Raw genomic sequence first — 27,358 nt, 5'->3', positions numbered from 1 at the left:
ACACACACACACACACACACACACACCAATGTAAGTGTGATTGTATGAGACATAAAGACATTTGAGAGAGATCAAAAATACAGGAGAAGCTGAGCAGTCTGGCACACATCTATTATTCCGGAATTTGGAAGGCTGAGACAGGAAGACTGAGAGCTGGAAGTCAGTCTGGGTTTCATAATGAGAATGTCTTAAAACAAAACAAAAAGAGAAGAAACTAAGCAAGGTGAGAGGGAAAAGAGTCTAAAGTCCAAGGGAAAGATCTGGTCTAGAAGGGAAGATCTACCTACTTCCTCTGGAGAAAAGAGCACAAGAAGGTGTGGGTTCAACCTGTATAAGTTAACAGTGAAGGGAAGGCAGTAGATTTGCGGGTCATCTCAATGCCAATCTGGGTTTGTTTAATGCAGTAGGAATTAAGTTTAACAGCTGAAAGTAAAGTGAATGTAATCACAGCAGGAGGTTTATGGACCAAAATGAAAGCATGGAAATACTGCTGAGAGCAGAAAATTGAGCTAACAAGGGAGGGGGCAGGGAGATAAGGAGGGGACAGGGAGAGCAGGGGGGTGGGGTACAAGGGGGAAAAGAATTAGAAGCGGAATTTGCAGTGGCACAAATTTGGAATTCTCCTCTATTCTATCCAATCCTGTAGAATTGATAAGACCAAACAGAAACGCTGACCCTCAGCTGGGGTTTTCTTAAGGCACAAGAACCTGGAAATACAGGGGCCAGAAATTTGCTAATTACTGGAGCAATGTGTATCCTGTGTGACTGTCCTTTCTTCTGAGCCAAGCCAACAGCCATCTTTGGGAGTACAGCTGCACCCTCTTACAAAAGATCATCCCAGATAGGCTAGTTGCCAATTTACACTTTCTCTCTCCCTCTCTCTTCTCCCCCCCCTCTCTCCCTCTCTTCCCCCAATAGAGAGTGGGAATGAAATAGAGAACAGGACATGAAATTCTCAAGTGAGTATCCCACTGCACCCTACCATCTGGCAATGCTTCATGTGGCCTTAGGGGGAAAAGACAGAGTATATAGAGGCCAAGAAATTCTGGAAGGAGGGGTGCTTCATCATGTAGCTATGGGAAGCCATCCCTGCTTGGTGAGGCTTTGGAGGTGTGGTCAGTGGGGGAAGGAATGTCTGCACCCATGTAAGTAACCCCTCACTTGGGCTCTGTAAGGAAGCTCAATAAATACAATACTCCACCCAGAATGAACTTTGATAAATTCCTGCCTCAATTTCTTGTAGGAACCTTGGGAGGAGGGGTAAATGCAGTTTATGTCTCCCCTTCATCTTGGGAAGACATTTTACCAGGGGTGGGTTAAAGGATCTAATTTACTGAAATAAATGTCTAGCTAGTCCCCACAGAGAACATACAAGGTTTGATCTTCATGTGGTACTGTTCCAAAGGTCTTGATCAGTTTCTTTTCTCCTGTGAAATACAGGAACCCAGTCATTAAGACATCTTTCCCATAATGAAAATGGAAAGTACAGTGCTATCGGGAAAAGAAAACAGAAGCTGAGTAATCAATGAATAGAAATTAGCCACAATTTTGTATTATAACTGGCATACTATCACAGAGCTGTTGAAAGATGACAAATAATTCTAGACCAAATAAGTAAGGCCCTGGATTCTAAGCTTTTACCCAAACATACTTCCAATCTACTCTCTCCAAATCTTTGATCATGTTGCTTCCTCTGCCTAGAATGGCCCTTTCCAATTTTAGCCTGTCCCTAATGATAGGCATTGATTCTTTTACCTTTCAATGCCAGATACCATGTCCAGTGTCTCATAAATGCAGATTTAGTTGACACGAAATAAAGAAAATATTACTAAGGACTAAATGATCACATATTTAAATTTGTCCTTAAATATAGGAGTAGTCCACCCTCAAAAGGAACTTTTTTAAGAAGATAAATAACAATAGAGGTAAGGATGCAGAGGAAGAAAACCAATTTATGTAAAGCTAGAGGTTTCTACTAAAATCAATATAAGTGGTTGTAATTTATAAAGAACTGCTTCCGTCTCTGCCTTCAAAAACCGGTTTCAATTAATTGAGGAAACATGATAATCTACAATTCAATACAATGGCAAATAAAGGGTTTAGGATGCTGAGATGAGTGAATGGACAAGGATGAATCTATCAAAAAGATAAGATTTGAGCTGAGCTCTGAAAGATTGAGGGCTCCAAGAAGAGGCTGAGCATCCAGCTTTTGGAAATAGGTGAATAAAAGCCAGAATGCAAGAAGTATGACAGTGTATTGGTCTGGAGGAAACTGAACTCAAGTGGACAGCAAGCAACGTGGAGAGCAACAGAATTGTTCAGAGATGTTTGCAAAAAGACTGAAGTCTTCTGTATAGGCAATGGAGAGAACAAAGGTATTTGAGGATGGGCAACATGAAAAGTTGCAGTGAAGAACAAAGAGACCCTCTAGTCCATAATTACTATGAGAAATAAGAAGCTGAGGAAGGATTGCAGATTTGGGAAGGGGGAACTTGAAGATTAGCTAAATCAAATACAATCGGAATTCTAGCAGAGACTAGGTGCACGAGACAATGCAGATCAGCATCAGAAAGTATGAATCAATTTAGCAACTGGAATGCTAAGTATGAGGAGCAAAGGAAAAGGAGGAATAAAATGCATCTGAGATTTTCTGCCTGAGTTATTGAAAGAATGAAACAATGGTTTAATTTTCTAAAACTTAGTGTGTGCAGTAGGGGAAGGGAAGAGTGGAGATGAATTCAATTTAGCTAACTAAATTTGAGGTGGCAGCTGGAAATCCATGCAGAAACTAATGGCACCTAACAGGGTTGTCTGATGTCATTAAGAACAAAGGAAGTTTATACTCTTGGTTGACTCTGCTAGCTAAATCAGTTTTGAGAACTAGAACCCCCCACAAGTGTTGCCTTTATACCTCATAGCAACTAACCAAAATTGAGGAACACCTGAAATCTGCCACTATCCTTCCCATGAGTCTGAATGCAGGTGTAACCATCCTTCCAGAAAAAGCCCTCAGTTTTACCACTTAACAATTTAGACTATATATTAAAAGGGCTCTAGGGCCCACAAGCTGGCTCAGCAGATTAAAGTGCTTGACATAAAGGCCTGATTACCTGAGTTCGACTCCCAAGACCAACACCAAAAGAAAAGGAGAAAACTGACTTCACAGGATTGTCTTCTGGCCTACACACATGCGTTGCATTATGGCATACCACAACCTCCACAATAATAATAAAGAAATATTTTTAAAGTTCTCTAGAAACATGCAATGCTTCTAGGCACATACTAATGTTTAAACTTTGATTGTCCTTGCAGGCCAATGGTGTGGCAGGTTGAAAGAATAAAGATCTGCAAACCACAAAATAAAATTTAGAGTAATCTCCTTTTGAAAATCAATTTCTTTGTGGCTGTCTGCTTTCAAACCATGCTATACGACATCACTCCAATAAAAATTACTCTTCATCTCTGAAGTGTGGGCCCATTGACAAGTGGATGTACATAGGGAAAATTACTCAGCGGTCTATTATTTTAAAGTGGTTTCAGCAGCTACCAACAGGAAAATCCCTAGGAAGCCACAAAAGACAGGGAACTACTCCTTCCTTCAGTTATTGCAAGCACACAGTCCCAGCATCTGGTTGAGAAATGACAACTGAAATTTAATTCTTCTCTCCCCCAAAGACACACAATTATTAACTAATTTTCCAAATGGTATGTTCATTAAGCACTTACTACCACACAAGCTCCTGCGTCAATGGTCATCAAAGGTAAGACTAGTGACAAAAGTGTAATCGACAATAATAAGGGAACTGAAGTTAGGCATGGGAGACCAACTCTTATCTAATTTACACTGTTGTTTTTATTTTCTTCCTTTAGAGCAGTAATTCAAAAAACGGAGATGACCATCACTATTACCTAAGAAGCTAATGGGTACACCCAAAATATTCTGACGATATGGCACTAGATGTGGCCACACATAGGTAGGTTTTGCAAAAGTTCTCCAACACTAATACACACCTCTGATTAAGAATGACATTCACATTTATCTATGTGACATATATTAAACCTAGAAGTCTGGAAAAAGTTCTAAGTAGGATCTGAGACTATTCCACTATCTCTATCAGAAGGACTAAGACTAAGAATAAAAGACAGGCATAAAGGAAAAAGGAGTAATGAAGAGGGCAGAAGAGGAAGAAAGAGATAACAACTGTGAGCCAGAATTAATTACTGCTCACTGTAGTGAAGTAATTAGCTGGACCCTATCGCAGTCTATTTGGTGCTGCTATAACAGAATACCACAAATTGGGTAATTTATAAAGTAAGTAAATTCATTAAGCCAGGCATGGTGATGCATGCCTATAACCCTAGCACTTGAGAGGTAGAAGCAAAAGCTTGGATGGTAGTGAATGCTATATTTTCAGCTACCAAACAAATTTGAGGCCAACCTGGTCTGCATGAGACTCTGTTTCAAAGAAACAAATAAAAACAGAAAAGAAAGAACTTTATTTCTCACAGTTCTGAAGCCTGAAATGATACTGGAAGACAGAAGATCAATCTAGCACATAACATAGATGGATATTAATTGGGAGCCCATTCCCATGACTCTTGACCCACTTCTATGACAACAGCATGAATTCATTCATGTGGCCTCACTGACTAATCACCACTTTTAAAGGCCCCACCTCATAATACTGTTACAACAGTAATTAAATTTCAACATGGGTTTTAGAGGGGGATAGTCAAACCATAGACAGGTTTTTGTGCATGCTAGGCTCTATCCACACTAACTCACTTAAATCCCACAAATTAAACATTCTTACTCTGACATGCTCACCAAAATTGACAGTACAGCCTTTTCAAATTAAACATGAATAGCCTGACATCTCTGATACTTCTTGGTTGAGTTTATTCTGGGTTGGAATCCTGAACTCATCTATTATGGAAAAAGTTTGGAGCATTTGGAATGACCAGTCTTGAAGATTCTCTTCATGTAAAGATAAATATCAAAACAACTAACATCTTTTAGGCATTTGTTCATTACTTTTACTTTATATTTCTTTAGAATAACAGATGCATCTAGATATGACTCATATACCATACAATTCACTCATTTTTGTAGGAACTGTACTGAACTGTGTAATTTCATGATAGCTCTTGCATCATTTTCTTTAAAGCCCCACACTACTACTGCCTTAGTCATGGTAAAATCAGTTGTGAAATATTTTCATTCCCACAATAAGTACCCTCATGCCCATATTTAGTGAACCTTCATTCCTACCACTCACCACATACACTCACTAATCTAATTTTTGTCTCCACATATTTGCCTATTCTGGACATTTCATACAAATAGAATTACACAATATAATGTGGTTTTTTGTTACTGGCTCTTTCACTTAGCATAATATTTCTAAGAGCCTACCCTGTTGTAGCACATATTCAAACTTCATTCCTTTTTATGACTGAAATATATTCTATTAGAATTTTATGCCACATTTGTTTATTCATAAGACATTTGGGTTGCTTCCACTTTTTGAAAATTATGAATAATGCCACTCACTGTGAACATTCCTAAAGAGGTTTTTGTGTGAACAGACGTTTTCAATTCTTTGGGGCACATGCACACAAGTAGAATTGGGTCATAACGCAATAAGTAATTCTATGTTAACTGATTAAGGGGCTGAAAACTCATTTTCCAAAAACTACTATATATCATTTAACATCCCCACTAGCAATGCATGAGTGTTCTCATTCTCCACATCTCCATTGTTTATTATTGTTTTCATTATAGCCATTCTAATAGGTATAAAATGATACCTCAATGTGGTTTTGATTTGCATTTCCATGACTGATAACAATGTTGAGCATATTTTTGTGTACTTTTGGAAATTTGTGCCTCTTCTTTCATAAATATCTTTTCCCTATTTTCTCTTCTTATTTATTGCATTTCAAGAGGCCTATTTTCTTCTACTCTCATATTTCTTTTTATTTCTAAAAAGTTTTCTTTAGAAAAACAAAAGTATTTTTTCAAATATAATTCACTTCTTTGTATTGTTGTTGGACTATGTATTTGGTTCCATGTCTAAGAACTCTTTGCCCAATTCTAGGTCATGAAAATTTTCTTCTAAAAATATTGTTCTGACATTTAAATTTAAGCTTATTTAAAAATTTATTCAGGGGTATGGTGTATAGTACATGTCTACATTAATTTTTCCTTAATTCATGGCTTTTAAAACTTTTTTAATTGATAGATTAAACATAAAATGTATACATATTAATGGTGCACTGTATGTTTTAACACATGTATGCACTGTAGAGTGAATATAAAAGGCAAAACATGTATGTGAATAAAGAGATAACAGAGTACCCAATGCTGTAGGATAATGTTCTTGTACACTGGTTTAATAAAATGTTGCTTGGCCAGTAGCCAGGCAGGAAGTATAGGCAGGGTGAGCAGACAAGGAGAATTCTGGGAAGCAGAGGGGAGGAGTTAGGAGTCACCAGCCAGACACAGAGAAAGCAGGATGACAAGGCAGAACTGAGAAAAGGTACCAAGCCATGCGGCTAAACATAGATAAGAATTATGGGTTAATTTAAGTGTAAGAGCTAGTCAGTAATAAGCCTGAGCTAATGGCCAAGCAGTTACAAATAATATTAAGCCTCTGGTTGATTATTTTATAAGTGGCTGCAGGACCGTGGGTAAGAGATTTGTCTGGACCACACAGGGCTGAGTGGGACCAGAGAAACCTTCTGACTACAACCCAAGGCATAATGATTAAATCAGGTTAAACACATCTATTTCCTCAACCAACTATATTATTCTTTAGAGTAAAAAATTACAAAACTTTTCCTTTTTTATTTATTCTTCCCTCACATATTACATCCTGACTACAGTTTCCTCTTCCTCCACTCTTCTCAACCCTACCCCTATCTCCCCTCTCCCCCAGATCCACTCCTCTGTTTCCCTTCAGAAAAGAGTGGGCCTCCCAGGGATGTCAACCAAATATGGCATAACAAGTTACAATAAGACTAGGCACAAACCCTCATGTCAAGGCTGGGTGAGGCAACCCAGTAAGAGGAAAAGGGTCCCACAAACAGGCAAAAGAGTCAGACACACCCCCACTCCCACTGTTTGGAGTCTCACAAAAACACCAAGCTACATAACCATAACATTTATGTAAAGGACCTAGCACAGACCCAGGCAAGCTCCATGATTGCTGCTTCAGTCTTGGTGAGCCTCTATACAAAGTAATTTCTTAGTGTTTTGAAACATACATTATCTATGGTCATTCTACTTTGCGATAGCATAACAGCTGATCTTTTTCAATGTAACTGTAATTTAATACTTATTGATCAATTATTCCCCATCATTCCTCCCTAACCCTCACTTACTCCCCACCATCTGGTAACCACCACTCTATTCTACTCTTAGAGTTTATTTATTTATTTTTATACGATTAACTTTTTATTCCATATGTGAATGAGACCATACAGTAATTATCTTTCTGTACCTGACTTATTTCATTTAATGATTTCCAGTTCCATTTACACTGTCACAAATAACAGGATTTCATTGTTTTTATGATTGACTAGTATTTCATTATGAATATGTGCCACATTTTCTGTTTTATTTCATTTTTGCAGGTTGTTTTGCTTGTTTGTTTCCAGATAAGGCTTTGGTATGTGCCTCAGACTGGCCTTAAACTTGCAGTCATTCTGCCTCAGTACTTCTGAGTACTCTGACTACAGGTACCATCATCATACTGGCTGTACCACATTTTCTTACCCATTCAGCACCTGAGCTGATTGATGACTACATAAGTTATTTCCATTGTTAGCTACAATAAACACGAAGAGTCCAGATGTCTCTTTCTAAGACTGAGTTCATTTCCATTGGATATATACGATACAAAATACCTGGCAAGAAGCAACTTCTGAGAGGAAAAAAAAAAAGTTTACTTTGGATTACAGTTCAAGGGAATATATTCCAACATGGTAGGGAAGGCAGCAGCAGCAGGAGGAAGCTGACTCCTCACACTAAATCCATACTACAGAAGCAGAAAGTAAATAAGAAGCCAAGCTAGGCTGTAAAACCTACCTCTAGGCTGTGACTCTGCCTCCTAAAGGTTCCACAACCTTCAACTACATTTCCTATCTTTAGTCTTTGTTGTTGATATTAATGATTCTTACTGCAAAGAGCTAGTCTCTAATGGTAGTTTTAATTTGCATTTCCCTGGTGACTAGTGATATTCCTATAGTTATTTTCATATAGCTATTGCACAAGTGTATGTCTGCTTTTGAGAAATGTCTATTTAGGTCAATTAGGCCTATTTTTAAAGCTCACTCTTTTTTTAAATGTGGATATATGATTTTCCCAGCACCATTAGTTGAGTAGGGAATCTTGTACCCCAGTGAAGTGTCTTGTTTTTATTTTGTTTTGTTTTTCAAAAACAAATTGGTTATAATGTAAGCGTTCTCAGTTCTGTTCCAATGACTTATAATGTCTCTCTTTAAGCCAGCACCATAATAGATTGATAACTATGGCTGTATAAATATTATATTTTTCCATTCTTTGAACATGTTATGTTCTCTCTCACCTCCAAGCCTTTGCATATTCAGTTCCTATTACTGGAAACAAAATTATCCAACTATTTTTTTTCAGTTTTAAACTCAGAAGATGCTTTGTCAAGAAAATGTCCCTTGATTTCAAAAGTTTGAGTCAGGTGTTCATTTTTTTTTTGTTCCAAATTATCATATGTTCCAAATAATCCAAGCTGTAAGATTATCCCTGCTTGCTTCATCATCAAATGGAATTGTGCTAGTCTATTCACTTGACTCAAAATTCCATGACTGCAGGAATTCTCTCTGATCCACTCAACAGTTATATCTCCACATCTGTGTACCATTGTCTTAGGGGTTCTACTGCTGTGAGGAAATACTCTTATAATACTATGTCATACTATTAAAAGGCTGAACATAGAGTCAGGAGAGAAAAAGAAGAAAAGAAACTGAAATTTATGACCCATCTAGGAATAAGAACGCTGAAAAAAGTACCAATCTTTGGGTTCTGAATTAGAATAATAGTTTAAATGAATAGTAAATCAACTTTCATTTGGACAGAAAGCCAGTTTCAGATGATCTCAATATCATTGTGGATAAAGTTGACATAGGATTGCTAGCACCTGAGGCCAACTTCCAGAAATATAAATCCTATCTGGATAAAGACTAAAACAACTGAGGCCTCAAAACATTTGTACTATAGGTTATAGTTATATATATATATATATATATATATATATATATATATATAATTTTATTGTACATAATATTATAAATATTATTATATATAAATTATGCAATCCATTCAAAAGCAAACAAGCATATGGCAAAACAGCCAGAGTAGTAGAAAAATAAGATATACAATTGATAATAGAAATAGATTAAGATATTTTGTGGTTCCCTATAAATTTCAGATTTTCTATTTCTGTGACACATGCCATTGAATTGTTTTGTTGTTTGGTATTTTGAGATAAGGTCTCACCATGTTCAAGGCTACCCTTGAACTCACAATCCTTTTTCCTTTGTCTCCCAAGTGCTAGAATTATAGTTATGAGACATCACACCTGGATTGTGTCATTGGAATCTTGATGAGGTTTTCACTGAATTGGCAGTTTTCTTTGGATAGTATGGACATTTCACCAATTTTACTTTTTCTCATACACATTTATGGAATATATTTTCACTTGTTTCTGCTTTCTTCAATTATTTCATCTTTTTTAGAGTTTTCAGTGCTCAGGTCTCTTACGCTCTTGGTTTTTTATTTCTAAGTACTTTAATTTTTGTTAGTTATTGTCTGAATGTCCTATATCTATTAAGATACCAAGCACAATTTAACCTCCCCTAGGGTAAAATGGCTTCATGAATCCTTCCAAACAGTTAAGGAAAAAAATATCACCAATGTTGCATGAATGATTGTAAGCAACAAATAAAATAAACACAATAGTAATGACAGCATGAAATAACATTGATATCCAAACTTGATAATAAGAGAAAATTGCATGCTAATCTCTCTCACTCTAAATAAAGATCAAAGATTCTAAATAAAAGGTTAGTAAAATAATTCCAGACATATATGCACTAGAGAGTACATTGGAACTAAAGAGGCTTTATCTTAAGGGTAATAAGGTTGGCTTCATACGACATTAACAGAATAAGGGAGAAAAACTCCTGTGACTAATTCAATATATAAAAGAAAACCATGTGATACAATGGTGTAATTCCTTATGTTATTCAAATCCTTGGAAAACTAGAAGAAAAATTAAATATCTTTTAAAACTAACAATAATAATAACAATGAAAACCTATGACAAACAGTAAAATGATAGTTTTCCTCCAATGTTCAGAAGTGAGCAAGGATGTCTGCTATTACTACTTCTATTCAATATTAGTCTAAATATTCTGGCCAATTTTTAAAGTTTTTCATACAATATGTTTGGATCATATTTTTCCCCTCCCCTAACTCCTCTCAGATTCCCCACCTCCCTCCCCACATCATCTCTCTCTCTCTCTCTCTCTCTCTCTCTCTCTCTCTCTCTCTCTCTCTGTGTGTGTGTGTGTGTGTGTGTGTGTGTGTGTGTGTGTGTGTGTGTGTGTGTGTGTGTGTGTGTGTGTGTGTGTATGATTCCTAATGATACTCTATACTCATAGATTGGAGTCTAGCATAATCATCATCAGAGAGGCTCCACCCAGCAACTAATGGGAGCAGATACAGAGACCCACAGCCAAACATTAGGCAGAGCTTAGGCAATTTCACAGAAGAGAGAGAGAAAGGATTGTAGGAGCCAAAATCAACTAACTTGGGCTCATAGGGGCTCACAGAGACTGAAGTGACAATTGTGGATCCTGTATGGGTCTACACCATGCTCTGTGCATATATGTTATGGACTGTGTAGCTTGGTGTTCTGGTGGGACTCCTAACAGTGGGAGTGGGAGCTGTCTCTGACTCTTCTGCCTGCTTTGGGGACCTTTTTCCTCTTATTGGGGTGCCTCGTCTAGCCTTGATATGAAGGTTTATGCCTAGTCTTATTGCAACTTGTTATGTCAATTTCAGTTGGTATCCCTGGAAAGAGTACTCTTTTATAAAGGGAAATGGAGGAGGAGTGAATCTGGGGAAGAGAGGGGATGGCTGGGAGGAGAAGAGGGAGGGGAAACTGCAGTTGAGATGTAATATATGAGAGAAGAATAGATAGATAGATGATAGATAGATAGATAGATAGATAGATGGATAGATGGATGGATGCATGCATACATACATACATACATACATACATACATACATACATACATACAATGAAAAATGAAAATCAGGTCAGACAAACAAGAGGAAGCATTGTAAGAACCAGATTAGAAAGACAACTCCAAGAAAACAGTACCTTCCAGACACAACAGGACTGATACACATATGGACTCAGAGAGATTGGGCCTGGACAGGTTCAAGCCAGACATCCCCATACTGAGAGGGTAATGTGAACTCTGGGTCCCAACCCCAACCACACTCTAGGTCAAGGCCCATGCCCAGGATTAATTGGCCAACAGAAAAACTTTTAAAGTATATAGACTAAAAAGGAAAAGAACAAAAATGTAAAAATATTTTTCATAAACCTTTTGATAGACATGTGGAAAATCCAAACGAACATACAAATAAATTATTGGTATCAATAAGTGAGTTCAGCAAACTGCTGGATACAAACTTAATACATAAAATTAAAATGGATTTCTAAACATGAGCAAGAAGCAATTCAAGTTAAATTTAAAGCAATTAAAAGAAAAAAGTCATGAATTTGAATGAAAGCAAGGGAAGCTACATGGGAGGGTTTGGATGGAGGTAGGGTTTGAAGGGGAATGATGTAATTATATTATAACCACAAAAAAATTAAAAATTATGTAGCCCCACATTGGGTTTCCTACCAAGTCAATTGAAAGACTTAGAATGCCATGCAGAATTTTTATTAGATAACGCTTTGGAGATCAACATATGTGCAAATTGCCCTAACCAAATTTCTATTGAGCTCTTGAGCTGGTATGGTTGATATATGACCCTTCAATGTTTTCCCGATTTGGAAGAAAGGGGAAGTGATTTATAGCTCTGCACTGGTTAGTCATTAGATGCAGGCAGCCCTGGAAGGAAGTTTCTCCTTGACTGAAAAAATTTTCTTCAAAAGATAACTCTCAGCTGAACTCTGCCTTCTGACAGTACTCTTGTTACTTAAGAACATAAATCCTGCATTTCTGAAGTGGAATCCACATAGTGAACCACAACATCCATCACATCATATATAATGACATTTAAAACATACCTTGGATACCTCTTTGACCAGGCAGTGGTGGTGCATGCCTTTGATCCCAGCACTTTGGAGGCAGAGGCAGGTGGATCTTTGTGAGTTCCAAGCTAGCCTGGTCTACAGACTGAGTTCCAGGGCAACACACAAAGGCCCTGTCTCAAAAAACAAAAACTAACTAAACAAACAAAGAAACAAACAAACAAACAAATAAATAAATAAATAAATAAATAAATAAATAAATAGTATTACTGGGAAAACTAAGCAAGAATTAAAGACATGGAAGGATATAGCATGTTCCTGAACTGGAAGATGTGACCTCCTAAGTTGGGTTTTATCTGGTAAATAAGAATGTCACCCATGGGCTCATATGTTTGAATACTCGGTCCCAATTGCTGTAACTCTTTGGGAAGGATTAGGAGGTGTGGCCTTGTTAGAGGAGGTGTGTTACAGGGGTTTGGGGGGAGCTTGAGGTTTCAAAAGACTTTCACTGTCCCTGGTGTGCTGTGTTTCCTACTAGTAGATCAAAATATGAGCTCGGAGGTGCTGCTCTAGTTGCCTGTTACCACACCTTCACTCCATCATCCTTCTGCATCTGTAAGCTCAATTAAACTCTTTTACAAGTTGTCTTGGTCAAGGTGCTTTATCATGGCAATAGAAAAGTAACCTTAACTAATACAATGTAATTGCAATAAAAATTCTAAGAGGTTTATCTTTTCTTGAGGCACGTAAAAAAGCTGATTCTAATATACAGGTCAAAATGTGAACGCTAAGAGTATCCAAGTGGTTTTAAAGCATATGAACAAGTTAGAAGGACTTGCTTTCCTAGATATCAAAAAGCTTATTATAGGGTTCAGTGACATCTGATTATGGTTTTCATGTGATGGATGTTTAGCCCTCAGTGTGGCACTGTTGATATGGTAGAACTTTTAAGAGGTAGAGCTCAGTGCAAGGTAATTGGACCACTGATGGCACTGCCTTCTGAAATGATTCATCCTTTTCTTACAGAGTATATTAGTTCTTAAAGGGGTAGGCTGCTACAAAATGAGGCCAACCCATGCTATTTTTCACTTTTATTTCTCTTTCTCCACCATTTTGCTATCCAGCCAAGAGTACCCTCACTAAAGCTGAATGGATGTCTTTTGAATTCCTAAATGACCTAAGTAATCTCTTTTACTTTCAAGTACCTAGCCTCAATTATTTTATTATAGCAACAGAAAACAGACTGATGAGAAACAGATCAGCAGACTAGAATAAACAGTTCAGAAACAATTTGGGGTGTATATAAACAATGGATGGATGAAAAAGTAAGAATGTAGAAAAGTAGAAAAAAATCCTTGTAATAAAAAGGACTAAATCAGTTGGATACTTATATGGAAAAACATAGAGTCTGACCTCTATGTCTCCACTATACACAAAATCAATCCCAGGTGGCCTGTAAATCCATGAATGGCACAAATACAAAACTTCTAAATGATAATGTATGAGCATGTCTAATGATTTCAAAGTCAGCAAATACTTCTTTTTTCAAATTATTTGTTTTGGGTGTTGTGCTCACGTGTGTGTGCGTGCATGTGTCCGTAAAAGAGGGCTTCAGATAATCTGGAGATGAAGTTAGGTGGTTTTGGGCTGCCTGATGGTGAGTGTGAGGAACCAAACTCTGGTCCTCTGCAAAAGCAGTACATGCTCTTAACCACTGAACCATGTCTTCAGCCCTGGAAGAATATTTCTTAAACAGGATACAAAAACACTATTCATGAAAAATACTGAAAATTTTGACACATCAAAATTAAAGCTCTGGGTGGTGATGGCGGCGCACGCCTGTAATCCCAGCACTCGGGAGGCAGAGGCATGGGGATCTCTGTGAGTTCGAGGCCAGCCTGGGCCACCATGTGAGTTCCAGGAAAGGTACAAAGCTACACAGAGAAACCCTGTCTCGAAAAAAAAAATTAAAACCTTGTGTTCATCAAAAGATATTATAAAAGCAGGTCACAAATTTGGGAATATTTTGCAAAATATAAGAAGAATCCATTTCCAAGGTATATAAAGATTTCTAGGGCTACAAAGATGGTTCTGCAGCTAAGAATGCTTGTTGCTCCTGAAGAGGACATGAGTTTAGTTTGAAACACACATGTCAGAAGGCTAGCAACTGCCTATAACTCCAGTCCCTGGGAATCCAGAGCCCTCTTCTGGTCTCTGCAGGAACCTGCACTCACATACCCCCACATATACACAAGCACACATATACATAATTGAAAATACAAAACATTTTTAATTATATAAGAAATCTGTAAGAATAGAGAAATATGACAGTAAAATAAGCAAAAAGATGGAAAATTACTTCATAAAGATATCCAAATTGATAATATTGATAAGGAACACAACCTCATCAGTCTTCTGAGAAGAATCCCTTAAAATCCCAAGATAAAGCTAAATATGTAACTCAGTGGTAGACTATTTATCTAGCATATCTGAGGGTTCCATCCCCAATATCACATACAGTAGCAAGATATCACTACAAACCCACTCCCCAAAATGACTGTGATTCTCATACATTATTGGTGAGATGCAAATCATCAATAACTTAGAAAAACTGTCAATAATTTCAAAATATGTATTTTCCATTGCATCGAAACTAATCCTAGGTATATATTCAATGGAAATTCTAATGATTGGAACCAAAAGACGTGCATAAAAGTATCCAAAACATTATTCATAATAATTCCAAACTGGAAAAATCAATATTTTGTTACCATGATAAGGAATTTATAAATTATGATATATTTCAATAGCAGAATATACAAAATTAAAAATTAAAAAATATCTCTGTCTGCCACAGTATGGTTATCACAAATATAGTGTTAACTAAAAACCATAAGACTCAAAAGACTGTATCTATCTGATTTCATTTATGTACAGTTCAAAATGAACAAAATTATTTCTGGTAATAGAAGTCAGGACATTCATTATCTTTGGAGAGTGAGGATGATACAGTGATAAAGATGGGCACAATTAAGGGTTTGCAGGATGTTAAAAGTACTTATTTCTTGACTTAGGTGCAAGCAACATGAGTGGCTTACTTTGTAATATTTCATCAAATGGTACAATTATGATGTGTATGCTTTTCTGTATTTGTATTATATGTCAATAAAATGTGAAGAAAAAGAATAGAAATGAGGAAATAAGTGCTGGGTATTTACAGAGGAGTCAAACAAAGATGGTTCTCTACAACGGCTGCCTTGCAGACAAAGGCACAAGGCTTTTCTTGGTAATGTTCTTGGGAATTAAAATCGCTTCAGAAATTCTCTAGTATAAAGAGATCTTCTCTCTCTTCTCTCTAAGGTAGTTACAGATAAATTACAGACCATTTTTCACAAGATCTAAGAGAGAAAGATGAGACCTAAAAGCAAATAAAATATCAAACGATGTATTACAAAAAAGCTTTTAGTACCATCTTAGAGGGAAAGTGTGAAAATCGGACATGGATCACATGGTTAGGACTCCTTTTTTCCACTTCAATTTCTAATTATTTTAGAAACCAGTGAAACATTATCAACGGAACTATTTAACTAAGCAAAATTGACAGTTCACAGACTTAGCAGGACCAGAGAGAAACAGGCCTGTTTTATATGCCTTAGTTTTGCATAAATGTTACCCAAGTCCCAAAATAATTCAGTTCAACAACTATTTTTCTACTTAGCTATAACTAGTGCTGCTGGGAATCATAAAGACACTACAGAAGGTAGATTTCTGATCATCTTTAATGTAAAGGCAGATGTATTAAGATGAAAATCAGTAACAACTACAGAATAATCCCCAAAGAGGATTTGGTGGGTGACTTCCAGGTGTGAAATTAGTGAGAGTGAAAATGAGAGGGATATCATGAAACCAGTTCATCAGAAGCCTTAATGAACACATTGAAAAGCCTGCATTTAAACTCCATAAACAACTTATTTAGATTCCATAATTAGTGGGCTCTGGTATGGTCAACATGAATCACCTAGAATGATACTTAATTATTAGGAATATCAAATCTTAGTATGCTAATGATATATCTAGTTATACCTAAAGATCTCTGTAGAACATTAAATCTGCCTTCTATGACATCACCTCAAATAATTAGGAATGTATCTCAAATATCTCCAACAGTCCTAAATAAATTTCTATTGATCTGCCTGTAGTTTAGATTATGAGACACTACCTTTATTTGTCTCTCTCGACATAACTTTTTCAAACATTAAAAGACATCTAATACTTAACACTATCTAACACGGTGACAATTTTATTTATTCAGCTCGCTCTCGATATCTCTCTCTCTCTCTCTCTCTCTCTCTCTCTCTCTCTCCAGACTGACAAAAACAACAACTAAGCCCACCCACTTTGATCAACTTAATTGGGTTTCTGGAGACTTTTAACAATCAGCTCTAGCTTTTTCTTGAGGAACAGCCACCAGGATTTTCTGTCTGATGGTAGACAAAAACTCACTTTTGATCTTCTTCATAGAAAAAAGTTTTGTTTTGTTGTTGACACATTCCTGAGATTTTCCACCATGTTCTTGACATTTGAGGGATATAATCATGACCAGACCTTTTTCTGTATAGTGTGATCCAGTGATTTTTTAATGCTTTTAATTATTTGTTATCAAATTCAGACACTACTGGTGTATCCCTAGCTCTTAAGCTAATCCTTCCTAAGTATCTAGATACAGCTCCTTACCTCCTTCAGCTAAAGGAGACAGCCCATGACTCCAGATGCTACCTCTCACTCTTTATGATCAGCAACTGTGTCCCTACTTTTCTAACAACTCTCTTCCAGAAAATTGCCGATCTTCTTGCTTTATGACCCAAATTCCTTCGGTATCCTGTGTTTTTTTTTATTATTGCAGTATGCAATACATACACCTTCAGTGATTTCTAGAGTCCCTCCTTGAGTCATAATTAGAGAGCCTGCAGTCCAATCATCTCATAAGTATAGGTAACTTCACCTTTGCCTAAATATATGTATGACCTTACATAATGAAATGGACTGTTCTGCTCACCACAGTTTAGTGTCACCAGCTTGCCTTCACTCTTTCTAAATATACTGTTAGGAAACACAAATGTATTGCCCACTGGAGGATGCATGTTTTTGTCTCTGATCCTCTCTGGCTAAGACTTGCTGTAACAGCAGCTGCGTATGTTGAAAGACTAAAATTTAAAATATGACCTATGTGGCCCAGTCCCACCAGGCGGTTTACTTCCTTATTTATGAATCAGAATCTGTCAGCACAACTTAGAATTTTGACTGTCAGCAGACAGTACAATTAAATGTCACTGCAAAACCAGCAGAGGGCGCACCAGGGCACTAGAAATTCTACCCAAGATCTAGCACATCATTTCAACTCGACTAGCCAATCAACTCTTCCTTTATTTATTTAATCATATATTTATTTATAGGCTAAAACTAATATCCTCAAGAGAAACAAGTTGAATCTGAGCTAAAATTTCTTCACTTATATTTCAATTTTCCTGAAAGTGTAGTTCAAGACAAATAAGGAGCATATGGTTAAACTTAGTCTGGTCAAAATGTAGTCAAGAGCAGAACAAAATGACACAGATCTGAGCCTGTCATTTTGTAAAAAGTCCACTATGGAGCTCCAACCTGTTGTGGCTTCATTCCTCTCAAATTTTCTTTTTCCATAGACACTATATTATGGGTTAATGTGTACAAAATTGGAAGACGAAGAAGCAAATTCATCCTAGTTTTGACTCAAGCTATGATATCCTGGGCCATTTACTTCTCTCTCAGGGCCTATATGTTCTCCAAAGGAATCAATAAAATAGACTCGGGTGGAACCTTACAAATATGAAAAACTTCAATTCCAAGTTGATACCAAAAATGTAAAGAGCTACTTTCATTGTTTCAACTGTCCCAAAGGACTGAAATAGAAAGACTAAAGGACAAGAGATAAGAAACTGTTGAAATACCTAAGTATTTTAGTGCTACACAAGCGTAAGCAACTAAATGCCATTACAAAGCTATGAGAGTCCTCTGCCATCACAGAAGCTCTAGAATACAGCTGGCCTGCTAATCCCCAATCTATAAACATGACTCTGCCCACCCCAATGCCAAAAATCCTTGACCACCATTTGATTATAGAAGTTGAATTCTCTGACACTTTTTACAGAATATTAATGTGCAGCTGTTAAGTACTTCTACTGGGGATGAGGAGCAGGGAACTAAATAAAAGACCCAGAGTCCTAATTAATTATCATCTAGCCATCGTGTTTAAAGTTTCAAGTATGAGAAGCACATCTGCAGATTCTTTTCTTTGATAAGCTGTTATATAAATTGGAGTGTATTTGAAAGGCATTTTGGGGCTGGGGCAATTTTACAAAGCACACTGTAAAAGAGAAAAGTGTCAGTCCTGACAGAGTATTGTGATGAATGTGACAGCTCTAAAGTGTACAGCTTTGAAGGTCAAAGTAACACAATGTTCCAAGAGTTGTGACGATGACTATGAATGTGGCACCAAATACAGGCTTCCATGCCTCCTCACCTTGTGTAAGTAAGTTACATATACAACCTGTCATTTTCTCAAAAAGGTACAAACTAACCATTAGTCTTTAACCACCTCAAAAAGATCCTTGGTTGCCTTGCCTAAGATTCACATGTAAGACAACTTTGGCAACCACGAGATACTTAATATCAAGTACACTGAATTTACTTGCAGAAAGAGTTAGGAAAACAACCAAGCTAATGGTTTGCTAAAAGGGATACAAACACTCGAAAGAATACCAAAAACAAAACAAAAATCTAACTTCCTGTTCTGAAGCTAGCGATAATGAAAACTCTTCACACCCGCTGCACCCCACTCCATCAACAAGAGTGTCAGAACCGGCATGCAAAGGGTGAGTTTTATTTCCATAGATTTTTTAAATTGCTGTTCAGAAGTTGTCTAGCAAGACGGCATATTTCTACCAGAATTCCTCAGGGGCGCTGATCCTCACTAGAACACGGAGGACAATCAGTCTCAAATTGCAGGTAAGTGTGAAAAAGCTCATGTTCTGGTCAGCGCACAAGAACCCGGCGCTGAAAGTACGGTTAAAAGTTGTTTCGACGGGCGTGGAACAGTTATTACAGCTGTTTACAGCTCCAACTCCAAAGAGGAGCCTGCTAGTGCTGGCATCAGCTCGGGACACGAAGAAACAAGCACCGCGGGCAGGGAACCTCACCAGGGGCACCAGCACCAGGGGCCAAGCTGCTCGCCGTTAGACGGCCACGGGGGCGGCGCAGGCACCTCTCTGCCGGCCGGGGTGCGAGGCCAGCCAACTTTTTCCCGAAGCAGCCCACACCCCCCGGGGGCGGCGCATGCAGGCTGGGCTTTCCAAGTCCATGGGACCCGAGAGGGTCTGGATGAGCCAAGACAGGAACTGAGGACAACCTGCCCCGGACAACCTCTCCCTAGCTCTCCGGCCCACTCCCAGGTCCTGCCCTGTAACTTGGCTCTGAGTGCCAGAGTCCCCCGAGCCCTGCGGCACAGGCTCCCGCCCAACCTAGCAGGGGAGGGGGCCTCCAAGGCCGCCGCCCCTCCTAGGTGACTCACCTGGTGCCGGTCCTGGGAGTCAGGGGGGAGTGGATCTTCTCCTGGTTCCAGAGGCTGCTGTTGAAAGGACGGCTGCCCGAGGTGGCGGGTGATGGGACCCACAGGGTCGAGGTTACCGGGGCTGCTTAGGGTGCCAGAGGTGCCAGGAGCACCCGGGCCGCTGAGGCGGGACTCGGTTCCCCGTTCCCGCCGCAATTCGGATCGCAACTCTAGGTAGCAGCACAGCGTCAGCAGGTGGAGGGCCAGCGAGAGGCCAAAGAAACCCAGGAAGAGCCGGCAGCTGTTCCCTTCGCCCGCCCGAGCAGGGGCCCCGCGACAGCCGCAGCCCTGGCTGCCCCGCTCCCTTGGCGCTGCTGCAGGCAGGGGTTCCCTGCGCTCTACCTCAGGGTAGCCCATGGCCTCCAGAGACAGCCACTATCTGAGGCCCGGGAGCCTCTGCCTCTGCCTCAGCCCTTTACGACCCCTGACAGGCGGCTACTGTCCTGCCATCGGCTGGGGGCTGCAGGGACCCGTTCCTGAGCGACGGTGGCTGGGCGGGACAGAACAGGGAGCAGCCGCATGTGCAGCTCCACTCCGAGGGGTGGGAAAAGGAGGAGGAGGGGCGGGAGAGAGGGGCGGCTCGGCCCAAGAGGGAATGAGGGAGGAGGTCCTCACCTACCCCGCCCCATGCCTCAAGGGGCGGCCGGGACGCCCAACCACGAGCCCGCCAGGCCTGGGCGCCCCGCCCCCTGCCGTTCCACTCGGGCCTCCAGCCGTGGGGCGGGGCCTGGGGGCGTGGGGGTTCACCTCTGCCTGGCAGCCCCACCCAGCTCTTCCCGCTTGCCCCGTTGCAGTTGGTGACTGCCGCTGTCGTTCATCTCTGGACTCCACCCTGGTTTAACCCTTCAGCGCCGCTATGGGGGAGGGCAGGACGGGGGGAGGCTGAGAAGAATTTGGGAACCTTGGAAAGAACGTGGAGCAAAGAAAAGGAGGCAGAAACTAGCATTAATAGAAATGTTTGCAATTAACTGCAGTTGTTAATAACATCATCCAGCACTTATCTGTTGCTTTCAATCTTCAAAGCGTTTAACAGACGTTAAACTAATTAAAACAGTTCAGGGTTTGGAATGAAACCATGCCTGCTGTGTTTGCAATTCAATGGCTCGCCAGAAGAAAAGGAGACCTAGGAGCCTGGGAGCCGAACAGACTGGGAATCAGGCAGTCTCACTCCCAGAGTGAGTCTGGGGGCACAGTCAAAGCCTAGTGCCAAGTGCCTAGTGCCAAGTGGAGCTGAAGTGATGCTGTCCCTTGAAGGGTAAAACAGTTTCCTAGGATTTCTTGACATGTTAATTCATTCAACAGATATGCATTGATCCCTTTCACAGTGCTGTGTGAGAGAACCCACAGCCAAAAGTTGATCTTCTTCCAGGGCTGCAGAAGTTTTGAAAGAACATGAGCCTTCAATGAGCAGGTGGGGAAACTGAGGGTCACAATGAGGTGAATTTTTACAAGGGTGGTCCACAGAATGGCCAGACACTATTGGCATCTCTACTTGCAGGCAACTGTTCTGGCCTCTCCACCCTTCCCATGCTTCCCCTGGAGTACTCCCTGGGGGAAGTTCAACAAGTCAGCCAAATGTTCCAGATGTACATGCTGCAACTGCAGCATCTTCAACAGCTGCACCAATCAGGAACAGGGTCAGAGGAAAAAAATGGCAAATGTCAGAACAATAGACCTGGAAATGAAGAATGGAAAAGATTAGTTGTCAAGAGTCACAGTTGACAAGAGTTACTAGTCTTGGATTTTAGAGAGTTAAGTGGCTGGAGCAGAGCAAGCATGCACTGTTTTAGCCAGTAGGCACTCTCATTTCCATGCACTTGAGAAAGGAATAATCAGCAATTTTATCGACTTGAAGCAAGCATAGTAAAAGCCACTAAGAAGGCTCAGTGATGATGCCCCAGAGCACTGAAGGGTAGGCCTTAAACCTGGGCTGATAAGGGAGAAGAACAACACAGAAGAATATAGAAAAGGAGACAAAAGAAAAACAAAACCAAAAGCATCTGGTGGAAAGGTCAGTGCGTAGAGCCCAGAGGTCATAAACTTTAAATACATCAGCCCCAGACAAGTTTTCCTTCACAGCCTTGTGAATGGTCTCAGTGCTTCAAAAACATCTTTCTGTCCTCTTTTTAACCTTTACCCATGAAACAGAAAGTTTGCAAGAAAAAAAAAAAAACCCTCATCATCACACAGATAAGGAGGAAAAGAAAGGCTTGCAACAGCACCTCTCAAGATCTACTTGTCCAGACCAGGAATTCTAGATGCTAGGAAACCCGCCAGGCCGATTTACCTTAATTATCACAGCCAGGATTATTGGAAAGAATGCTAGACCAGAAGTCAAGAGGCCTCACTCTGCCACTAGTTTGTTGGGTCACTCGGAGCAAAGCAACGTACGTTTCCAAGGGAGTGGGGAAACACTGGCTTGGTTTCTCCAACTGTAAAATGAAGAGTTTAAACTGTACCGGCTATTACATTGTGCCTTATCTGTCTCATCACTGGCTATGTTGAATTTATTGCACACACAGTTTAAAGAGACTACTTTATCTTCATCTAAAATGAAAGGGAAAGAAACGACATCCATCTCCTCCTGATTATGGCGGTAGTGGTTGTGGTGGTAGTGGTGATTATCAAGGGTTTTAATGGTTTCAGCCTCCATGTTCTACCAGCTTTTAAATTTTTTAAATTTATCCCTATTAGAGTGTATGTGTGTATGTGTGCATGTACATGTGTGTGTGTGTGTGTGTGTGTGTGTGTGTCTGTGAGAGAGAGAGAGAGAGAGAGAGAGAGAGAGAGGGAGGTGGGGGCTCACATGCCACTGAGCACACGGGGAGGTCAGAGGATAACTTTGTGGAATCTGTTTCACTCTCCACCTTTACGTAAGTTCCTAGTATCAAAATGAGGTCATCAGATTTGCACTGTAGAGCAGCAAACACCTTTATCAGCTGAGCCATCTCATTGTGGCCCTTCTTTTATTGACTGAACCAAGAAAGACCTCATTTGCACCGTTACCCTCAGAAGCCTTCAGAACTTCTTTTGACCTAGGACCTCATTTTGATTCCCAAGAGGCCGAAATATCACAGTGAGCCAGGGCAGTGAGAAATAGATGTGGTTCTAATAATAATCATCATTATATTAATGAAGCACTGTGGATTGAACTTAGAAGTCTCATATACACTGGGCAGACATTCTACAACTCAGCTACACTCCCAGCCCACAAGCTCCCTTTTGTTAATATGCTATGTGCGTTTTGATGCATTGCTTCAGCTTGCTTCTGTTTCCATAGTGCCCTGTCCCCTACAGCATAGGTCTAAAAATGATAAAACTGTAGGCCACATCCAGCAAACAAATGTGCTGTGTTTGGTATAATATTAGCTAAAGCTTGGAATTAAAAAGGAAATTCAGTTCTAGCATTTAGAAATCTGGAGGTTTCACGTTTTTAGAAGACAGCTTTCCTGGATTTCTAAATATAAAAACAACAACAAAAAAAAAATCACACGACCTGTTAACATTGGATCTACATGCCCGTATGGCTCCACCCAGCTAGAACTGTCCCTTTGAGATAAACAGGAATAATTAAGTTCTACATAACCCTTGCCACCCCTGGATTCTGGTCTGTCCTTCTCGGTCATTTATCTTACTTGTCTGATACCAAGGTATGGGCTCCTTGGCTGTCATATAATCTGCCATTCCAACATTATTATTTGCTACCCTTTAAAGAAGCCCTGCTACCACGTTGCTAAATTCACTATCCCTTCTCAGAACTCTGCACATTAGCTCAAGCTAGTACTTTTCACTAGAAGTACTTGCCATGTGCAAAACCTTCAAGAATCAATGTACATATTCTCTTACTTCAGATTTACTTTCATTGCACATTGAACATACATACCTTAATGATATCAAGTATCATGTCATATTTTGAGTGTCTCATATGGTTTTCTCACCACTAAACGGGGCTTCTTGGCAATAAGAGTCACACCTTTACAATATTTCTGTTCCCAAACCCTAGCATACTACCAACCATGTAGTTGGCACCAAAATTGTTTGGTAACTGAATAGGGCATGAAGTTCTCTACAATGAGCTAGACTATCTATAATTCCAAAGAAGGGAACTTGTTCATGGGATGTCTGTGAATACTATGTAAGAAGCACCTTTTGGGACCTGAGCTGCATAACATATATGGAAAGATGCAAAGAATGTAAAATCATATGATGGGGCTAGGGATGTAGCTCAGTAAAAGAGCACATGCCTAGTATGCACAAGGTCTTGAATTCCATCCTCAGCAACAGTAATACTAGGACCTGAGTGCAGGGCCTTGTACATGCTAAGTAAACACTATATCACTTAACAGCATCCCCCAGCTACCTCGTAGGCCTTTCTTTCCCACTGAATTTCATTTCCTGTGTTTGTTTATCTTGGCTGAATATTTAAAAAAATTAGGAATTGGCAACCCTTGAACAATAACATTATAAATAAGTTGACAATTCAGATGTGGTGGTGCATGTTTGTAGTACCTGCTACTTGGAAGGCTGAAGTGAAAGAGTACCTTGAGCCCAGAAATTGAAGGACAACCTGGGGAACATAGTCAGATTCACATCTCAAAAAACAAAGGCAAAAAATGTTGACAGTCCCTGGAAAACCAACTTAGAGGAATATGCTTAGGAATTTGGTGTATGATACTACACTGCATGTGATAATTGTCTAGTCAGTCACAGTTGATGAGATCACCAGGGAAGTGACTCATGACAAATGAGGTCCTTTTAGAAGGCATATCTTTCTGCAGAAAAGAAAAGTTCAGGGGAAATCTCTCCCTATAATTGTTCTGAAGTACCATATTCAGGATATGACATTCTTCAAAATCTATTTGTCAAAATTTCTGGAACTACAGATGATACACACTCATGTGTGTGTGTGTGTGTGTGTGTGTGTGTGTGTGTGTGTGTGTGTGTGTGGCATGTGTGTGACTTTTACTGCTTTTACTGCAAGGAACCAGAGTAACCACATACTTCAGTTCTCAAGAACATGCTTGAAAACAGAAAAGTTGCATATTTCACACTTATCAATTGTCAGTCCCCTTTTCTGTATTAAATACATTAAATTTTGAAATAGAACCTGTATCTATTCACCACCCTCCCCCAAATATTTGATGTGAATATCCAACTTCTTTGTACCTGTTTTCACTGAGATATCTAATGGACACCTCAAACTTAGCATAGTCAAAACATGGCTTTCTCTCTCAAAATGTGTTATCCTTTGGTACTCTGTAGCTCAGTAAATGGCAACTCTATCCTTCCATTTCTCAGGGAAGAAAAAAACAACAGCAGCAAAAACCTTTGAGACCATCCTTGAATGCCTTAGCTACATCTGTGAGTGAACGGTGTCATTTATGCCTTTCAAATATTTCCAGAGCCTGATGACATCTCATCGCTTCCCTGTCATCACCCTGGCTTATGCTCTTAATGCTTTGTCACCTAGATTACTCTTGGATTGCTATAGCCTCTACCAAGTCTAAATGCTATTGTTTTCCCACTCTACAACATAGTCCCTTACAGAGACATTCTGTTAAAATGGTTAAGTCGAATCCTCCCATGGCTCTCTGGTTTGTTCTGAGTGCTTACCTTGGTCTACTTTGTCTGAATACTGAACATAATTCTGGGCTGCTATCCCATTAATGTTCTCCTTGCTTACTGCATTAGTTACTTTTATACTGTTGTGATTAAACGTCATTACCAAGGCAACTTATAGAAGGAAGGGTTTAATTGGGCTTATAGTTCCAGAAGGAGTATCTAAAATGACAGAGGGGGCATGGCAGTGGGTGAGTGGTGCAGAAAACTGGGAGATCGCATCTTCAATAGCAAACACCAAGTAGAGAGAGAAAACTTCATGTGCAGCAAGGCTATAAATACCTCCAGTGGCGTATTTCCTTCAGTAAGTCTCCACCTCCTAAAGATTCCACAACCTCTACAAACAGTGCCCCTAGCCAGGGCCCAAGTCTTCAAATGTGTGAGCCTGTGGGGGATATTTCTCTTTTAAAGCACCACACTCACCCTGATCCAAATATGTTAGGCCCTGTACTGTTCCTTAAACCACTGAAGCATGGTACCACTTAAGAATCACTCCATCTGTAGTTCCTCCTTTCTGGAAGACTACTGTCCCACATAGCCACAGGGCTTATCCCTTACTCTAGGTTTCTTCTAGGGTGTTACCTAATAAGAAGTCTGATCTTGACCAACTTCCTACCATTTCCTGTTCCCTCTTTTACTATTTGACATAGTGAATATTTATTGGTTGTGAGATTCCTCTGCAGCCACAAATAAAATATCAGTTCTATAATGACAGAGGTTTGTGTCTAGTTTTATCCATTGCTTTATATACAAGACAATACAAGCCATAAAATGGCTTTAAATAAATCGTTGTTGGTGAGATGAATAAACTCTCCTATGGGAGTAAGAGGAATGAGAAAGGTGTAGCCAGGCATTTTGCTAGACAGCCAAGGACTTTCCTATACAATGATTCAGGAAGAAATAACTGTCTTCTTATACATGGCACCTCCTCCAGAGAAAAGGGTGCTCAGGGCCACACAGATAACTAGAAGGAAGGAGGTGAGGAATGTTGGGTGACCATTCCTCTCCTATGTGACAGCCTTTCTCATTGGTTTCCATGTGAATTTCTATTGTGACTATTTCACCTATGAGGAAACTGGGGTTCAGAGGAATAAAATCATTGGTGCAAATCCACAGAGATTAAGTGGTACAGTATCAATTTGCATCTAGGTCTGACTGGATAAAAAAAAAAATCTATGTTCTGCCCTCACAACTACCTCCCACCTACTACTATCAGATCTCAAATGCAGCTTTGTAGAGCTGGGCATCCATACTATTGGAGTCCTAGAGGGGTAGAGTGATAATCCAGCTGGAAGTCACAGTGTCTTCTCCCTCCTGCCTGCCTGCTGTTGACACCTTCTACCTGCAACTCCAAGGCCATCGTGCATACTATCATTAGATGAGTGTCCTCAAATATAGGTCACATCAGGTTGTCTTCCTCTACAGTAATCCTTAATAACTACCCACTGATGAATCAACAATGATCTGACTCCTGGGCCTGATATCCAAGCCCTTTATTCAGTCCTGAGCTCAGTTTTCAGCTGTGTTGCCGCTAGGCCTCTGTAACTGCTGCCTCTGGGACTCTCACTGTTCAGGAGCAAAGGTCTACATTCCTGCTTCTTTGCCTTACCCTGATACTAGTCCCATTCCCCTTTCAATTTCCTTCCGTCTTTGTCTCCTTCTTCTACCCATTTGGAAAGCAGTACATTCTCCTTTTTTCAAATGTATACTGTGAATACTGCTAATTTTCTTTTGTTCGCATAAATGTTTATGTAGGGGTGGGGCATGTACTTGTCTTGTGTGT

At 39.7% G+C, this 27,358-nt stretch overlaps 1 protein-coding gene across 5 annotated transcripts in view; it reads right to left on the bottom strand.

Annotated features, from left to right (window-relative positions):
* Nucleotides 1–20,668, bottom strand: part of Eda (ectodysplasin A) — a 385,778-nt gene extending 365,110 nt beyond the window's left edge. For all 5 annotated transcript variants that reach the window (XM_036175450.1, XM_036175451.1, XM_036175452.1 and 2 more), the window contains exon 1: nucleotides 19,918–20,668. In XM_036175450.1, the coding sequence (XP_036031343.1) occupies nucleotides 19,918–20,313 (396 nt within the window). In that variant the 5' untranslated portion in view covers nucleotides 20,314–20,668. The remainder of the gene's footprint in view (nucleotides 1–19,917) is intronic.
* Between the last annotated feature and the right edge of the window lie 6,690 nt (nucleotides 20,669–27,358).

This window comes from Onychomys torridus, chromosome X, assembly GCF_903995425.1.
Source record: "Onychomys torridus chromosome X, mOncTor1.1, whole genome shotgun sequence".
Classification (NCBI taxonomy): Eukaryota; Metazoa; Chordata; class Mammalia; order Rodentia; family Cricetidae; genus Onychomys; species Onychomys torridus.
The sequence above is the reverse complement of the archived record's forward strand: the minus strand, read 5'-3'. Positions and strand labels throughout refer to the sequence as shown.